The sequence below is a fragment of the Ooceraea biroi genome, chromosome 11, assembly GCF_003672135.1.
Source record: "Ooceraea biroi isolate clonal line C1 chromosome 11, Obir_v5.4, whole genome shotgun sequence".
Lineage (NCBI taxonomy): Eukaryota > Metazoa > Arthropoda > Insecta > Hymenoptera > Formicidae > Ooceraea > Ooceraea biroi.
Window position 1 is genome coordinate 379,632 of NC_039516.1, and position 17,840 is coordinate 397,471.

General features: G+C 33.0%; 1 protein-coding gene across 3 annotated transcripts; it reads left to right on the forward strand.

Moving 5' to 3' along the window:
- Window positions 1–281: 281 nt before the first annotated feature.
- LOC105281510 (epidermal growth factor receptor substrate 15-like 1) lies at window positions 282–16,165 on the forward strand. Of its 3 annotated transcripts, none has more exons than XM_020032329.2 (14): window positions 282–588; window positions 1,065–1,109; window positions 1,205–1,438; window positions 1,514–1,786; window positions 1,999–2,211; window positions 2,310–2,470; window positions 2,553–2,712; window positions 6,017–6,262; window positions 6,780–6,842; window positions 7,970–8,313; window positions 8,414–8,597; window positions 8,811–8,936; window positions 9,014–9,325; window positions 14,224–16,165. In XM_020032329.2, exons 1-14 carry the CDS (start codon window positions 562–564, stop codon window positions 14,968–14,970), a joined length of 3,135 nt encoding a protein of 1,044 aa, XP_019887888.1. In that variant the 5' UTR covers window positions 282–561; the 3' UTR covers window positions 14,971–16,165. The 3 variants fall into 3 exon arrangements, with proteins under 3 accessions (XP_019887888.1, XP_011341078.1, XP_019887889.1); XM_020032330.2 differs by lacking the exon at window positions 14,224–16,165 and adding an exon at window positions 14,187–14,212 and having other exon boundaries at window positions 284–588; XM_011342776.3 differs by lacking the exon at window positions 6,780–6,842 and having other exon boundaries at window positions 283–588.
- The last annotated feature ends 1,675 nt before the right edge of the window (window positions 16,166–17,840 follow it).

A 17,840-nucleotide genomic window follows, 5' to 3' on the forward strand; every position in this document is an offset into this window, starting at 1 on the left:
ATTACTTTTCATAAGTCAAAAGTATTCAATTAGTATTTCTAATTCCTTGATCGGTATTCATAGTCGAATCTTATATTTAAGACTATCTTAAGTTTATCTGCAGATGCTGTATGGATGATTTCATTGGCTATGGAGTATCTGAAGACAATATCCGCTCGAACAATAGGGAATGTGAGAAAATTCCTGACTGTGAACGACTCAGCGCGTGTCCTAGAGTCCCTAAAAGTAACTTTTAGGGACTCTAGCGTGTCTCCAAAAATCACTAGATCATCGGCACGATCGCTCCAGATCGCTCTCAATTTTCTCCCTGGTACATACAGTTCGTGCATTTTTGAATTAACGGTGGAAATTTCAACGAATGCGTTACGCGATATAATCGCACGTATTTTCTTTCAATGATTATGTAATTGTCGAATATAAGTCGTAACGAGGAAGTGTACTCGCGACAACCCGTCGAAATATCGAATGATCGAAGTACATGTGCAAAATGTTGAGGGGAATAGTTAAAATCGTACGCTATCGATTGAAGGTCTGATTGGTTAAAGCAGTGTTAATGCGAATATGGCCGCTCTGCCGTCACCTACGCAGGTACATTGCAATTTTGACAATCTTACGGGAATAAAATGCTTTATACGGCGCGTACATGTCAAAAGCATTTTTTCCGCGAAATTTTCTTGCGATGCGCACCAAATAATTATGCTAATTGTCAGTCTTCCATGCTTCTGCTACGATAATGCACCCGTGATAATCATGGACAGCATAATTCGTGATATCTTCAATGGCGAAGTGTTATTTTATCTATGTTTCAATAAAGATATTTTTGTTTTGTAAGGAAAATCTGTACTGGCGAATGACACGTACAACTTATGCGGATTTAATAATTTGCCATTTATAAATCCATAAGTTTATTTGTACGTTAGTCGGCGTGTCTTGCTCTTGACTATCTTTTCGTATTATTATTTTTATTGTTATTAATAATTTATATTAATTCTTATGACTTTTTTTGTTTATCATAACAGATAAAAGTGATAAAAAAATACATTTTCAACTGTTGTCTTTTATAGGTGGCTGGAAGCCATACTGCAATATACGAAGCTTATTATAATCAGGTATATAATTATTAACAAAAGTATACATTTGTTGGTATAAAATTGGTTATATATATTTACACACACACACGCACACACATGTGCATTGCTCACAGATTGATCCAAATGGATACGGACGAATTGAGGCAATGGACGCTGCGAGATTTCTTAAGAAATCCCAGCTAAGCGACGTTATTCTAAGTAAGATTTGGGACATGGCTGATCCACAGTCGCGAGGCTCCTTAGACAAATCTGGCCTTTTCGTTGCTCTAAAGCTGTGTGCGTTGGCCCAAACAGGAAAGGATTTAAATATGTCAAATTTAAACCTTGAATTGCCACCACCGAAAATGGTAAATTTATCTACAGCGCACATGTATCTACAATGAAATGTCGTATGATAATTATTTATTTTTTTTTTATGTCAGGGAGACGTCCCAGTCATTCCACAGAAGACTGTTGCCAATACTCTACCTGTAATAACCTCTGTTAGCAATGGCGATTGGTCAATTAATCCTACGGAGCGAGCGAAATATGATCAGCTTTTCGATAGCTTACAACCGTCTAACGGATATATATCTGGAAATAAAGTAAAGGGTGTTCTCATGGATAGTAAGCTTCCCTTGGATACTCTCGGGAAGATTTGGGATCTGGCGGACATGGACAAGGATGGTATGCTAGATAGACATGAATTTGTAGTTGTAAGTATTGGTCATTCGTGTATTTTGCATATTGAGCACTTTTTATAAAATATTAATATTAAAATATATTAATATATTTTTTTAAATATTTAAATATTATTTAAATATTTTTTATTAATATGTATCTTAACAATACAGATAACAACTTATTTGCACACAGTATACATGTGCCTGCACTTGTATAAAATTATCTATTAATTGTTATCATACAGGCCATGCATCTTGTATATAAAGCATTGGAGAAATACGCGATACCAAGTATCCTACCACCGGAATTAATGCCGCCTGGCAAAAGAAAAGATATAATGCCCAAGGCTGCGTCTCCCATACCAATTAGCATAGCAACGGTATCGGTATCACCGTCGATTCCACCTTTGTCAAATGCGACGACTATTAAGAGCTTGACTGGATTAGACGCTGTAAAAGTATTTATCCCTTGAATTTTGTAACTTGAAAGTTCGAAAATACGGTTTTGTGTTGTTGTTGTTATTATTATTATTGTTTTTGTATTGTGTTATTTCAGACTACCGCACAAGTGTGGGTGGTTTCGGCCGAGGATCAAATAGTCTCGGAGAAATTGTTTTTGCAAGCCGACATGGACAGAGATGGATTCGTTTCGGGTACGGAAATCAAAGACGTCTTCCTGCAAAGTGGACTTCCGCACACTGTATTAGCCCATATATGGTAAGGACGGTGGTTGTTTCGTAGCGAGAAATTTATTACGCACCATTAACGATGACATTAACGGAAATATTTCATGAGTTAGGAGTTTATGTGATACTCATCAAAGTGGAAAATTGAATAAGGAACAGTTCGCCATAGCTATGTGGCTTATAAAACAAAAACTCAATGGCGTGGACCCCCCATCAAATTTGACTCCTGAAATGGTGCCGCCTTCTCTGCGCAAAGCTGGGGAAACCATTGTGGTAATTTTATTCAATTTTATTCCGACTAATTTTATTCCCTGTATTTAAAGCGGGGGTTATTCGTCGCCCTCATTGACTGCCGCCTCTTATCGACTGCCCTCCTTTTTCTCTCCTCTCCCTCTTCCTCACATATACGCACGTGTCGTGTTACAAACTGTCGATCGTGAACAGTTAATTTAGGTAACTTCATTTTTTTCTTTAATTAAGTTCAAAGTTAATGACCCAGAAATTAACTGAGTTTACGTTAAAAGTTACTTGAACAAACATTAACTCAATTAAAGCTAAGTTAAAAACTTAAGTTACCTTATTAAAGTTAAAAGTTAATTAACATAAATTTTTTTCACACGACTTTAATATTGATAAATTATTTTAACTTGTATAAAAAAAGTTAATAAGTTAATGTTAATGAATTTGCTTACGATTTGCTTATTGACTTATTTTTCACTTTAACAAAATTCTATTAATGAATTGTATATTGCATCCGTCTTTTAAATGCTCTCCAGAATATTAACAAAAATACGCTTAATATAAAAATGGCGCCGGTTAAGACAACAAAGTAATTTAGTTTGAACTCTGTTACTCCAGTCACGTTCAATTTGATTATTCCAGCAATTTCATTATTTTGCCAGCAACTGGGAATAAGAACAAAACTTTAGTGTCTTATCTTCGTATAATGATTGACGAGTGTATTTTACCTGTATATATTAGTATCTTTAAACTTGAGAGATTCAAATATTATATGCATCTGAGGATTGAAATGAATCCTTCCATTTGATTGACGCGTTATGTAAGACGGAATTATTATCTTATTATTAGTCTGCCAAACAATTGGTACATTTGCATTTAAATTTCTGAGGTGTAAACAAAATAAGTTGTATTAATTTTGATTTTTACTTCATCTTTCAAGTTTTAATAATCGATTTGAAAGGGAAAGAGAGATGGGAAGAAAGAAAGAGAGAGAGAGAGAGAGAGAGATTATTGAAACGTAATTTCAAAAGTTTATTTTATAAATTTTCCATTACCCTGGACAAATAAGTTTAATTTTCTTATTGTTTTTTTCGTAAACTACACTACGCGTAATCGATAATGCTTCAGGTATTCCTTGAATCATAGAATATATGCCAGCACTATTGTTCGCACTTTCCAGTACATTGTTTTTCTCATCACGCACTTGAAATATCATGTCTTTCCAACATCTTTTCTTTTATCAAAAAATAATGCTATTTTTATATATTTGTATTTTTATTTGTAATTCCTTTTAACATTAATTACTACGCATACCTTGCAATATCGTCTCATAATTTCGGTTTTTTTTCTCTTAATATTCGGTATTGTTTGTATTGTTTTTGGCACAAATTTTGACTTGCATGGCAATTTATTATTGAATAACCATAATGTCGCTTTTAATTGAATTTTCGTGTTCCCATTTTTTGTTATTGTTTCATTTGTTGTGCTGTTGCCCGTTCGAGTCCATTCATGTCTTTCGTCTTGGAATTCAACAGTTAACAAAAAGTTAACAAGACAAATTAAAGCAAGTTTAACATTTTTATTTATTACCTTTGTCTTTTATATATTGCTGCTTCTGTAATTCATCCTTTGTTGATATTGTTTTTGCATTGATGATATCTTTATACATTAATGATCCGAGAAAGGAAATAGTGCAATAACCGTATCGTAACTTTACACCGACTGCATTACACGTAGAACATGGACTCCATGCTGTCCAAGTAGTATACACCTTAAGGTCATATTTCGATATATTTTCAGTCAATACTGCTTGTGATGGGTGAGTTGCTGCATCCGTATATGCAATGTCCATCTCTTTATAATTATCATCGATATGTAAATAATAAACTGATCCCGTGATATCACCCATCTCGCACCAATACACTCCTGCTTGCTCTAACTAAAAGAAAATTTAATAAAATAATTTAATTAATTTAATTTCTAATGAAAGAAAATAAAATTTAATTAATAAATTTAATTAATTTTTAATAAAAGAAAATTTTTCTATGTATGCACTTTTTCGCATTTTCGCAGCACACTGTGTGCTAAATTTACAAATTCATACTTTAAGATTGTACATGGTAATGTACTGGTTATTTGGTGAACTGACATGATCCACATTTTCCACACTTTTAAGGGAACTATCTTTGTTGCTGCTATTGAAATACCATTCTATTAAATTAACTGCATGCGTTTCTGCCGGCGAAATGCAAATTTGACATTTTAAACTGCAAATTTTAATTTTATCACGATTACTATAAATTTATTTTATCATTGCAAATATTTATGTCTGCTTTTTTTCCGTCATACGTTACGGATGTTCCTTCTAGCGCAAGGAGCACGTTGGGATAAGCGACCTTCTCGTATCCTATATCCGCATATGTTTCCTGCAGGCACTTGTAGTAACTTAGCCACTCTTTTTTATGCAGTTTCCTTAAGCTTTCATTAATCTTTGGATATTCATACTCATCAATATCCAGAAACATCTCATCACCTTATTATAGTATTATTTATTATAAATAAGTTTTGATGTAGGAATTACGTGGAATTATACAATACCTACCATGCAATTTCTTATGTTTATTTAACAAATTTGATTGTAATAAAGCTAATGATACATTGCTCAAATAGTAAACTAAAACAAATCTTACACAAATCTTCATGATTTCTATATAAAGTAACTGTGAAGTTATTTATAATAATATGAAATAACATCAACTGTTTTCTGATGTTCTTATATTTAATTATTTTTCAAATACATTCGTATAATTAATATAAATATGCAGAACTAAATAAACATAAATAAATAAATATACTTAAAAGAAAACATCTACCTACGAGAAGATAATTTATTTTGTGAAAATTATATATACTTCTTCCACATTTCATCCAAACTTGTCATGATAAAAGTAGAATATAAAAATAACAAAAATACGAAACAATTTAAAATTGAAATACATAATAATACACAAGCTCTATTAAACGGATTTTTGATATTTTTGATAATTTTAGGAACTGAAAATCATGTATGAGATACATATTGATTTATCTATATAATTAATTAATTACAAAACTGAAATGCATTATGTTTCAAAATATATTACATCTAATTAAAGCTTTTGCTACAATTTAATTATTTTATATACCTTTGAATCGCAGATATAATATATCTCTCTATTGTATAAATTAACATTAGATTGAATATAACACGAGTGTGCGCGTTTTGTAAGACAGCAGATTATTCAATAACAGTTTAATATTATACATACAATTAAGTTCTAACATTTTTATATTACAGGAAAACAACAACATATCAGGTTATTCAAATCCAGAATTGAACATGATAAGTAGAGACATAGCGGAACTTGTACGCGAGAGACAAAGCATGGAGCAAGACATAGCGCAAAAGGAAGCTGACATTAAAATAAAAAACGGAGAAATTAAAAGTCTCCAGAGCGAATTAGACACGCTCGCAGCGACTCTGAAACAGCTTGGGAATCAAAAGGGTGAGGCTCAGAAAAGATTAAACGACTTGAAGGCGCAGGTAATTATAATTATAATTTAATAATGTATCCTTCCATGGCTTACTTACTGAATGTTGTGCACACACTGCTTCTTAGATATATTTATATGCAGTGCACATGCAAGTTTTGTTCTTGTAAAATAACGATATTTAATATAAAGAATAAGAGTGGAAAAAATGGAAATACATTATCATTATACTTTTATGTATGGCAGCTGTGATACAGACCGTATTATAACATATAATAAATCATAAAAATCACACATAATGATTTTATAGAATCGTAGATATATCATTTTATTTAAAGTTATTTATTATATATAGCAACATATATTTTACAAATATTTTATGTCACGTATATTCATCGAGCATATACGATACAATTTGGAAAAGAGCGAGGAAGAGGAAAAAAGATTAGCTAATATCCTAAAATTTTATTTTAGCATAAAATTATGTTTACTAATTATTTATGTATTATATGTATTTTTTATGTTTTCTTTTCTTTATGATTCTGTTTTGTTATTTGTTTGGCTTGTAGAGGGCTGAAGTAGATAGAGATTTAAGTGAAATCGAAAAGAAGATTCAGGGGGAACTGAAGAAGGTACATCAAAGATTACAGTATCATTTCAATTATTATTCTTTACGCGTTAAATTCATATTAGATACGCGGTCTGTTATAATAAGAAATAAATTGCAGTAAATCTTATTCTTTTCTTTACATAAGTTCTCGAATTTTTTCTGAAATTATTATATATTATTTGCATTATATATGCGCGTGCGTACGGAATATATGTATTTCATGATATAAAAAAAATATAATTACGCTTTATCCCACACAAGCAGGCTTTGATGAGATAGTATATTTTTTTAATTACATTTAAATTACGTAAATATGAAACATGTGATGCTTCTATATCTAATCTTTGTAAGATTAGATTTGTAATATTTATTTTTATATATTTTATATGAAATTAAATTTGAAGAGAATGAAGATAAGAATTATATCACAGCCAAGATATTTATACGTATTTTGAGGAATCGTATACACGCTCGTACAGGCGCACGCGTATATGCATGTGCGTGTGTGAAATGTATATATAATTTATATTACAAATATATTTGTAATGAAAATATTCATACTATTGGAAATCAATTAAAGTTATATACTCTGCCAAACGCATATCATAATATATGTGATAATCTTATTTTTATAAACTTTTTAACATTTATATATGTATCACGTTAGTTTCTTATAAAATTAAGTTATATAATACAAAAACATGTGTGTCTGCATACATAATACAAGTGCGCACTCAATACATGCAAACACGGATAATTAGTACACATTTCAATTTTGGAGATTATTAATTTAATATTATTAATACCAAAATTATTTTATATGTTACAAGGAAATGTGCAATAACAAAGCGCTAACGCATCCAAACACAAATAACTAATAATTTCTTGTGATGTATAAAATAATTTGTTGATATTTACATCTGGTATAGAATTAATAATTCAGAATCGAAATGTATACATTTACATTCCTGGCATCATTTTGTTCGTATAACCATAACTCTATATACAACCTCAATTATACTAAAATATAATATAATAATAATTAATAATAATTAATATAATATAATAATAATTCTTACCTTTTATTTCCATGAGATTTTGCAATGAGAACGACCGAAAGCTTTCACGAATTAATCTCATCTGTCCAAGGTTGATAAGCTGCGACAACAAGCTGAGGAACAAGAATCGGTGTTACGGACTCAGGAAGAGGAATTAAATCTGAAAAGACAGGAACTCGAGGGATTGCGGCAGGAGGAACAGCAATTAGAGCTTCAACAGAATAAGAATAGGGACCAATTAAGTGAACTCACGAAAAAGTTGCAAGACACTCAACTGGAAATCTGTCAGGCGAAAGCGAAGATCACTCATTTGCAGGAACAGCAACGCCAGATGAGCGATGCCATCGCGCTTTATGACTCTGCGCTTGCTGCGGGCGACGTAAACCTTGTACCTGATACTAGTCTACAGTTTGTACCCGAGATTGAAGACATAGCGTGCGTATTGCGTCTTATTTAAATCAACTAGTTCTCGTATGAGAATTATATGAAATTAAATTAAATTAAATTATATGTAATTAAATTTTGGCATCTGTAGGTATGAAACAAAAAATCCAAATGAAACAAAGGAGAGGCAAGCGGATAGTTTTTCTGATGCGACCGGAACCAATGCTTCGGACGCATTTGGAGAACAGGATCCCTTTGCGACAAGTAAAGGCAAAGAGGCGTTTAGTGCACCAGCATCTGATCCGTTCGGAGCCGCATTCTCTACATCGTCGAACGTAAGTTTTTCCTCAACATTGAATAATATTTCTTTATTTGAATTTTTATCTTGTAATATTATCTCTTTTTATATATTTTGTATGAAATAATTAGATGAAATTAAATTAAATTAAATTATATGAAATTGAATTAAATTAAATGTTATATATATATAATAGTTATATGAAATAATTATATGTAAATATAGTTATTAATAGTAACAAAATTCGTAGGATGGTTTTGCAACAGATCCTTTCACCGCGTTTGACAATACCAATGTAGCAGCGAAACAAGATCCTTTCGATCCGTTTAATAACGGAAAACGAATCGAGGACAAAACGTCCTTAACTGCTACGTCAGTACGTATAATTTTCATATTTGTCTTAGGCAAAAATTGAACAAAACAATGATACCAACAATCTTTCCTTTTGTTAAGAATGCAAAGGATCCATTCGGAGACGATCCTTTCGCGAATCTCCACGCTCCTCCGCGTCCCGAGAGTCCTAGTCCAGCTCTCCCACCGAAGAAAGCGAAACAACCACCGCCACGACCGGCTCCACCGCGACCTACGCAAGGACCTACTGGCCTATTAAGAGCAGCGCCGGCTCCTCCGACACCTTCACCCACCCCGGATCCATTCATGAACACAAATTCGGATCCATTTAGCGCTCAACAAATAATGGATAACAATAATCTAAATTTCACATCGTCCACCGGATTTGCTGATTTCACTAATTTTGATTCCAAGGTATGTGTTTGATGGTGCTTACTTTTATGGTGTTTTATACGTATCATATATGTATTATGTAAGGCAAGGTACTACAAAGTATTCCCTCTGAAACTACTAATAATGGCGAGGAAATTGTTCTACAGTTTTTATGGTTTGATGGGATCTTTTAAATAATGGGATACCATCTTGGTAAGAGAAAGAAACGCTAATCTATTTTATCAAAAATTTTTTAAATGTGAGGTGGTCTCTGATTAAGAACTTACTTATCTTTGATAGATAGGATGCGCTAAGACTGACGATGAAATATTTTTTCCACCTTTTATGGTTTTGTTGAGATCTTTTAAATGATGGACAAGGTACCATCACTGGTTTCTTCGAAAAAAGGATCATAAAGAAATCCTTCCCTTTCATTCTTTAAATTGGAATACTGTATTATATTAGGGGGTTGCATTAATTCGTGCCGTTTTTTTACTTGAAATATTTAATATTTTCATAATATGTTACATTCGGATATCAATCAAAGTAATTGCCATTGCTTTCGACTACTTTTTGCCATCTTTCTGGTAAAAGCTGGATCCCTCGTCGAAAGAAGGACCTTTCTTTTGAGGCGATCCAATCATCGACCCATTTTCGGAGTTCCTCGAGGTTGGCGAAATGCGTGTCTTCCAAAGCGTGTTGCATGGAGCGGAACAGGTGAAAATCGGAAGGAGCAAGATCAGGGAAATACGCTGGGTGCGGGAGAACTTCCCATTCCAGGTCCATCAGTGTTTCTTTAACCGTTCTTGCCACATGCGGTCTAGCGTTGTCATGTTGGAGGATCACTTTCCGTCTATTACTGGCTATTGACGGCCTTTTTTGCATCAATTCGTCGTGCAATCGCTCCAGTTGGCGTTGATAAAGTGTGGCATTAACCGCTTCACTGGGATTCAGAAGCTCATGATACACTATGCCTTCCATATCCCACCAAATGCATAGCATTATCTTCTTTCCGTGAATATTGCGCTTTGGTGTCGATGTTGAAGGGTGACCGAGATCTACCCATGATTTCCTCCGTTCCGGATTTTCGTAGTAGATCCACTTTTCGTCCCCAGTCACGATACGCCACAAAAAGCTCTTCCTATGTTTAGCAAGCAAGGAAATGCAAATGTTCAAGCAATTCAACTTTGAGCTTTCTGATAATTGATGAGGCACCCATTTTCCTTCCTTGTGGATTTTTCTTAGGGTATGTAGACGTCTCGAAACGGTTGATTTGTCGACTCCAAGGGCTACTGACAATTCTTTGAGCGTCTGTGCCGGATTTTCATCCAATAATTCCTGCAGTTCCTCGTCGTCAAATTTTTTCGGCTGTCCTGAGCGTTTCTTGTCTTGAACTTCAATATCACCTTCTTTGAAACGTTGCATCCATTTTCTACACGTTCTTTCCAAAGGAGTAGCTTCGCCATAAGTGTCCAGAAGCAATTGATAAACTTCAGCTGCACTTTTCTTCAAGTCAAAATAATGAAGAAGCACATGTCGGAAAAACACTTTATCGCGTTCCATATTCGCTTCACTCTTTATCACCTTTTCCTGTACACAGAAACGACCTTTGTTGACTGGATATTGTTTACAAATGACGATATATATAACCTCTAAAACCTAATGGTTACGGCATGAACTAAAGCAACATCCGCAATTATCTGTTCCCAGCGGCACGAATTAATGCAATCTCCTAATAATATTTCTATTTCATTTTATTTAATTTGACACTTGCTTAAAATATCTGTTGCCCAATTAAAGTTATGACGAAAATGATTCGCTTGTAAATGGTGAAATAGAATGATATTCCTTTTTACGCAAATGATTTAGGGATAGCTTTAAATATTTTGGAACTATTTTAAGTGTGTTTGTACAAATATTTCTTCGATGTTTATCAACATATTGTTTAGCCTGATTACCTATTACTACGATAGAAATAGGCAGTTATCAGTATTTTATCTATATATTGAGGAAAAATCCATACAGACTTTCTTAGCAAAATTTAAATGCAAAACTGCCTTAAGAATTAATATTAATAAAGTTTTGCGTTTGAAGCTTACCAAAAACATTCGTTTTTTCCCCGATGGAATTATGTACAAATTTTTGCATTTTTGATTATGTTTGCGAGCAAACAGATGAAAAATGCACGTGGTGACAGGAACACATTCAAGAAGATAATCAAGATTTTTCAGTGGTAGTCGTTTAAATGTTGTCAATCAATAAATCAATACAATTTCTACCGTGAGGAGTATTAGATGTGTGCAAAAGTTTTAGTTTTCCTTTTAGGAATTATAATATATGCAATTATATAATTCAGTCATCGAAATTTTTGCTCTCGATTTCTATAACTTTTTGTCTCGGTCAAATTTCTCCCTCGCGCGCAAAAAAAAAGACATCGGTTTGGAAGCAATAAAATCGTCGTTCCATTTTTATATCTCTATTAAAGAATGCTGCATCGATCAAAGTAAAAATCCGAAGGCTACATGGATACTACGCGTACAAAAGAACTTCTCAGCCTGGCTTAAATTACTGAAAAATCAGTTTATTCATGAAATAGTAAATATTGGCCACACTTGCAAATTTGTTAATTTTCTTTTAATAGAGAAAATAATTTTTTTTTCTATTTGCATAATATATTAACAACATATTTACATCTTCGAAGTTTGCTATTTTCAAAAAATCTTATTAGATTGACGGAAAGTCTATGCTGAGCTTAGCAAAACTCTGCATTAAAAAATTGATGAAATTTTGCGTTTCCGGAAGGTTCGTGCGAATGTTTTTGGCAAGCTTCAAACGCAAAACTATTAATTCTTAATGCAGGGTAATATTAATTCTTAAGGCAGTTTTATATTTAAATTTTGCTAAGAGAGTCTGTATGGATTTTTCCCCAATGTATAGATAAAATACTGATCAACTACTATTTCTATCGTAGTAATAGATAATCAGGCTAAACAATATGTTGATAAACATCGAAGAAATATTTGTACAAACACACTTAAAATAGTTCCAAAATATTTAAAGCTATCCCTAAATCATTTGCGTAAAAAGGAATATCATTCTATTTCACCATTTACAAGCGAATTATTTTCGTCATAACTTTAATTGGGCAACAGATATTTTAAGCAAGTGTCAAATTAAATAAAATGAAATAGATATATTATAATACAGTATTCCAATTTAAAGAATAAAAGGAAAGGATTTCTTTTTTATCCTTTTTTCGAAGAAACCAATGATGGTACCTTATCCATCATTTAAAAGATCTCCACAAAATATAAAAAGTGCAAAAAATATTTCGTCGTCATTCTTAGCGCATCCTATCTATCAAATAAGTAAGTTCTTAATCAGAGACCACCTTGCATTTTTAAAATTTTTGATAAAATAGATTTGATTTCTTTATCGAAAATAAAGGGAAAAGATAATTGCTGTCACATTTTTTTTAAGTGTTACATTGGTTGGTCTCTATTTGATGGATGGTAGTGAATGTATTAATAGTTGCAGAGAAATCGTCTTGTGTGTGACATTTTATGTAATACACCTTACATATATATATGTATATACAATATAATTTTTATATATTTATTATGTCTGTAATTATTTTTTGTTAACAGCACTTTATGCTTCGTAATTGTTTCAGCAAATAGCCCCGTAGATCAGTCTTACTGTAATATACAGGGTATATCTAAAAAAAAATTAATGAGATTGACAATGTCAATTGAAGCACACTATCTTGTGTTTAAAAATCGTTTATTTTATTCGTTTATATAAATATTTTACAAGTCCTTTCGGCATCGATGTAACGTTGGACAGTCAACCAATGTAGACTTTTGGATGTTCGTTTCTGTAGGAATTTTGTTGGGTCAAAGATTCTTAACTGTTTATTACTGTTGAATCCCTTTCTTCAGAATTCGAAGTTTTTAAAGTAAAAAAAGTAATTACAAGAATCCAAATTAATTATCTACTTGCAATTATATTGAATAAAATGAACGATTGTTATACATGCAATCAGTGCTTGAATTGATACAGTGTTAATTCCGTCATTTTTCAGATATACTATGTAAAATATTTTTAGTACGTTGTTTAACAGTTACGAAAATGTAAAACGTATCCTTACATTTGGCTTACAAACTTTTCTGTACATAATATTATTTTTGCCGTATATATATATATATGCAAGATTAATTAACTCGTTTTAATTTCAATTTGCAGTAAAATACAAAATATAATTACGCTAATCCCACTTTTTTTAACTTTCAGTAAAATTCGATTTTTCGGGAATTTTACGAATAATTTATTTACATTTATTTACATAATAAAATTTATTTTACATAATAAACGCAATTAAATTATGAAGATTGTCATTAATAAAATTCATGCAAACGGGGAATATATATTATAATTGAGATATAATTAAAACTCCGGAAATATCTATCTCAAACTTGAGAAATTGTTCAGAGTTTTCGTAACATTTATCAACGTACTAATTATTAATTTATTTTATTTTGTTTTCCATTTATTATAAATAGAGGCTACACAATTTTGAATTTACTTGCCATTGAACTGCCTTTTGGAGCGTACTGTTTACAAATGTTTTGTTAGCTTTTGTACGAAGATAATTTCTCTAAGTTTATTATTATTGTGTCGCATGGATACGTTTTGTTCCTTTTGTTGATCCTATCTTATATCTAAGAAACTCATAACGAGATTGTTCATCTTGCAGTAATCGTTTTCCAATGTACGATTGAAGTATCGTGTAAAGTTACAGCACTTTCCTAGCTTCGTGGTGTAACAAAAATAGCAGATTTAATTCAGTCATTCACCAAAGGACAGTCAACGGTATCCGCGTTATTTTCTTCTACATTTTCAGTAAAATAAAACTGACCAGTGACAAAACCCTGCTTCAGCCGGAACTGACGTCCAATCGGACGACTCCGCCAAGACCAACGAGTAGGACCCATGCAGTATTGGAGCAACCGAAGCTATCGGACTTCACGGAGGATCCTTTTCAGGATTATCGTTACGAAGATCCCTTTAACATAACGGATCCGTTTGCCGATGAGGCGGACGATAATGCGAACGCGAACAAGAGTAGCGAAGTAGGCAAAACCGACCCTTTTGGTTTCGAAACAATTTCCACTTTCTCGAACAAAAACATTCTGGCTAAGTCCTTCGACAGCGACTTTTCCAACACTTTTCCGCTCGCTAAGGGAAAGGTCGAAAAAGGAAGTACAAACAAGTTCAATACTGACTTCGGGAAGGCGCTCTCCCCCAATAACAAGAATGTTCGAAGCGTCGAAATTGATTTCTCCCAGACGTTCGACAATATCAAGACGATGAAGACAACTGATCTCGATGAAGCATTTTCGACTAAGACTAACGCAAAAGCTATTATAAAGCACGAGTCAGACGTAGAACGCACTTCAAAATCTAATGCTATCTATAACGAAGCTCACGAGAAGCTCACTAACGATTTCGAGAAGATGTGGAACAGCAATAACGTGACGAATCTGTCGGAGGAGGAGCAAGTGGCGTGGGCGGAGAAGCAAAGTATGAAAATGGAAGAGGAGAGGGTCAAGCGTAAAAAGAAGGAAGACGCCGAGTTGGCTCTCGCGATCGAGCTGAGCAAGGGAGGCAAATCGGGAAACGTTTAAGTTTTCTAATCGACACGCTATTTCTTTATCTCGATATCACCGTAAGCCGTTTATTTTGCATGTGACGAAATTTTTGCATCTCATAATAATGGCGTCGTATATGCTTACGCTGTCATGCATTAGCACGTATAAAAAAGCAAAACGTAGGTGCAGATTATCACGTTGACAATAATATCAAATACAGATATTAAGAGTCTTCAAGGGGGAGCCGAAATTATTACGGACGATGTATTAAATGTTCAGTTAAATGTTCATAGAAAAAGTAGCAGAATTTCATATCTTCCAGTGTTTTCAGAAATTTCGTTTTTAAAAATAAGACGTTTATTTTCCTGGTTTTTTTAATATATATATATTCTTTCTCGCGCCTTACTCCCCTACCGCTCCCACACTCTCTCATAATATATCGCTCTTGATTATCTGTTTTTGTATAAATTTGCGTTGTACTAGCATTTATTATCGTCTCCATTTGAGTGTATTATGCAATTTATTGAATTACCGCTATGGATATATGAATAATATTAAATAGTAGTATGATAAGCGAGAGATTCATGTTGTAAAAGTTATGCGATTAAAATACAATAACTCAAATATATCATTAAATATATTGTTATGAATATGTAAACTTCTATATATAATAATCGAAATAATGTTATGAGATTTTAATCAACATTCGCCACCGATCGCTAGCTTGGCGTGATGAAACGTCGAGTTCTCGTGCGTTTAACTACTTCAGCTGTTAATAGCTTCATGTAAAAAAAGAAAGAGAAGAGCAGAAATAAATAAGCATATATTATTCACGAAGCGTCAAGCTAATGTCCACGACGTGTCATCTGATTCAGCTTTCGGTCGAAACGTTCCAAAGAATATGGTGTTCGGAGACAAAGTATCTCTGTATTCGTGCTTGGCAAAGGGACTCCAACAAATCTTGAGACACAAAGAATCACTATCGTAAGCTGTGTTGTAGTACCACATAATTTCGATGATACCAACAACGACGTTATAGTTCACATATATAATATGTGTATATATATATAATTTCACAATATATTCAATCGTAATCATTTACATTACGTAAGTTTTTATTATTACGTCATAATTACTTAATAAGACGGCGCGTACGAGAGGATTACATGCGAAAACGAATATTATCTTAAGATGGAAATAAACGTAATAATAAAAAAGCTTCTATTACGTATGTCCGTACTGCGCACGTGTTATGCATCTGTCTTTCGATTCATATTTCTTATCTGACTGAATTTTATTTTATTTTTATAGATATTTAATATCCATATACAGGGTGTTCATTTTCCACTGCCCCTGTATTACCGACAAAATTGAGGACACAGAATTCTTTTTATTGGTTGCGCAGAATAAAAAATCCTTTTCCACAAATAAAGTATACGTAGTAAGAAAGTCCGCGAGACAGGACTTTATATTCAAAATGGAAAGAAGTTCAAAAATTGCAGTTTTGTTATCGGCCTGTGATCTAACCTCATTATATATTAATTTGCCTAATACGAAAGTTATGGACTTTGTATGGACAAAATCGCTGTCTAACGGTGTGCGGACACAACGGAGGAATACGAGGATGCTTTTAGAAGTGAATTTAGAGGTGTAAATAAAGAGTTCTGTGCGCTACAATTTTGTGAATATATTTGTGTAACGCCGTGTTCCGAGAGCAAAACAGAGCCCAAGATTAGTTCCTTAATATCGCGCAAAAAGATTTCTTCATTCACTCTGTCGGTAATATAGACGACTCCAACTTTACACACACACACACACATTAAGGGGGTGCTGGAGTTGCTAGTGAACTATTTTTTCACTATAGCGATGGTAATTGCAATTTTGAAAATTCTCTTTATTGCTTGTGCAGAATAAAAAATCCTTTTCCACAAATGAAGTATAGATAGAAAGAAAGTCCGCTCTACAGGACTTTATATTCAAAATGGAAAAAAGTTAAAAACTTGCATTTGTCTTTTCTAACTTTTTTCCATTTTGAATATAAAGTCCTGTAGAGCGGACTTTCTTTCTATCTATACTTCATTTGTGGAAAAGGATTTTTTATTCTGCACAAGCAATAAAGAGAATTTTCGAAACTGCAATTACTATCGCTATAGTGAAAAAATAGTTCATTAGCAACTCCAGCTTGCCCTTAAGCATCGTAGAGAAAAAATTCAGGACTTTTCGACTCTTTCCATAAGAAATAATAATATCATGTATGTTGTACTTAGTGGACGGTGGAAAATTGACACCCTATATAATGTATGACTGCGCGCTGCATGCGTGCACGTTAGTTAGGCCGGTATTCATAGTCGAATCTTATATTTAAGATCGTCTTAAGTGTATCTTCAGATACTCCATAGCCAATGAAATGACCGCCGTATAGTTAGCAGACAAATATGATAAATCTTTTTTTTTATTGCAATTGTTTGGGAATCATTTGGGAAAGTTTAGGAAACCACTTTTAGAGTTTGGGAAATAATAGTTTTTTAATAATTAATGCAAATTAGTTGAGCGTATAGTTATCATTCCAAATAATGTTCTTTTTCGCTTCTTTCAACGCCAAATCATTTGGGAAATACGCCTGTAATGTTTTTAGAGTTTGGGAAATAATAATTGCATCTCAAAATAAAGTTTCATGTCATCAACCAGGGCATCTATCACGTAACTTTTCCCCTAGGATGGAAAATGAAAATTTCGCGTGAACTTTTACGTTACGATTTGCTGCTGAGATGAAGAAATTTTCATTTTTCATTTTCCATCCTAGGGGAAAAGTTACGTGATAGATGCCCTGGTTGATGACATGAAACTTTATTTTGAGATGCAATTATTATTTCCCAAACTCTAAAAACATTACAGGCGTATTTCCC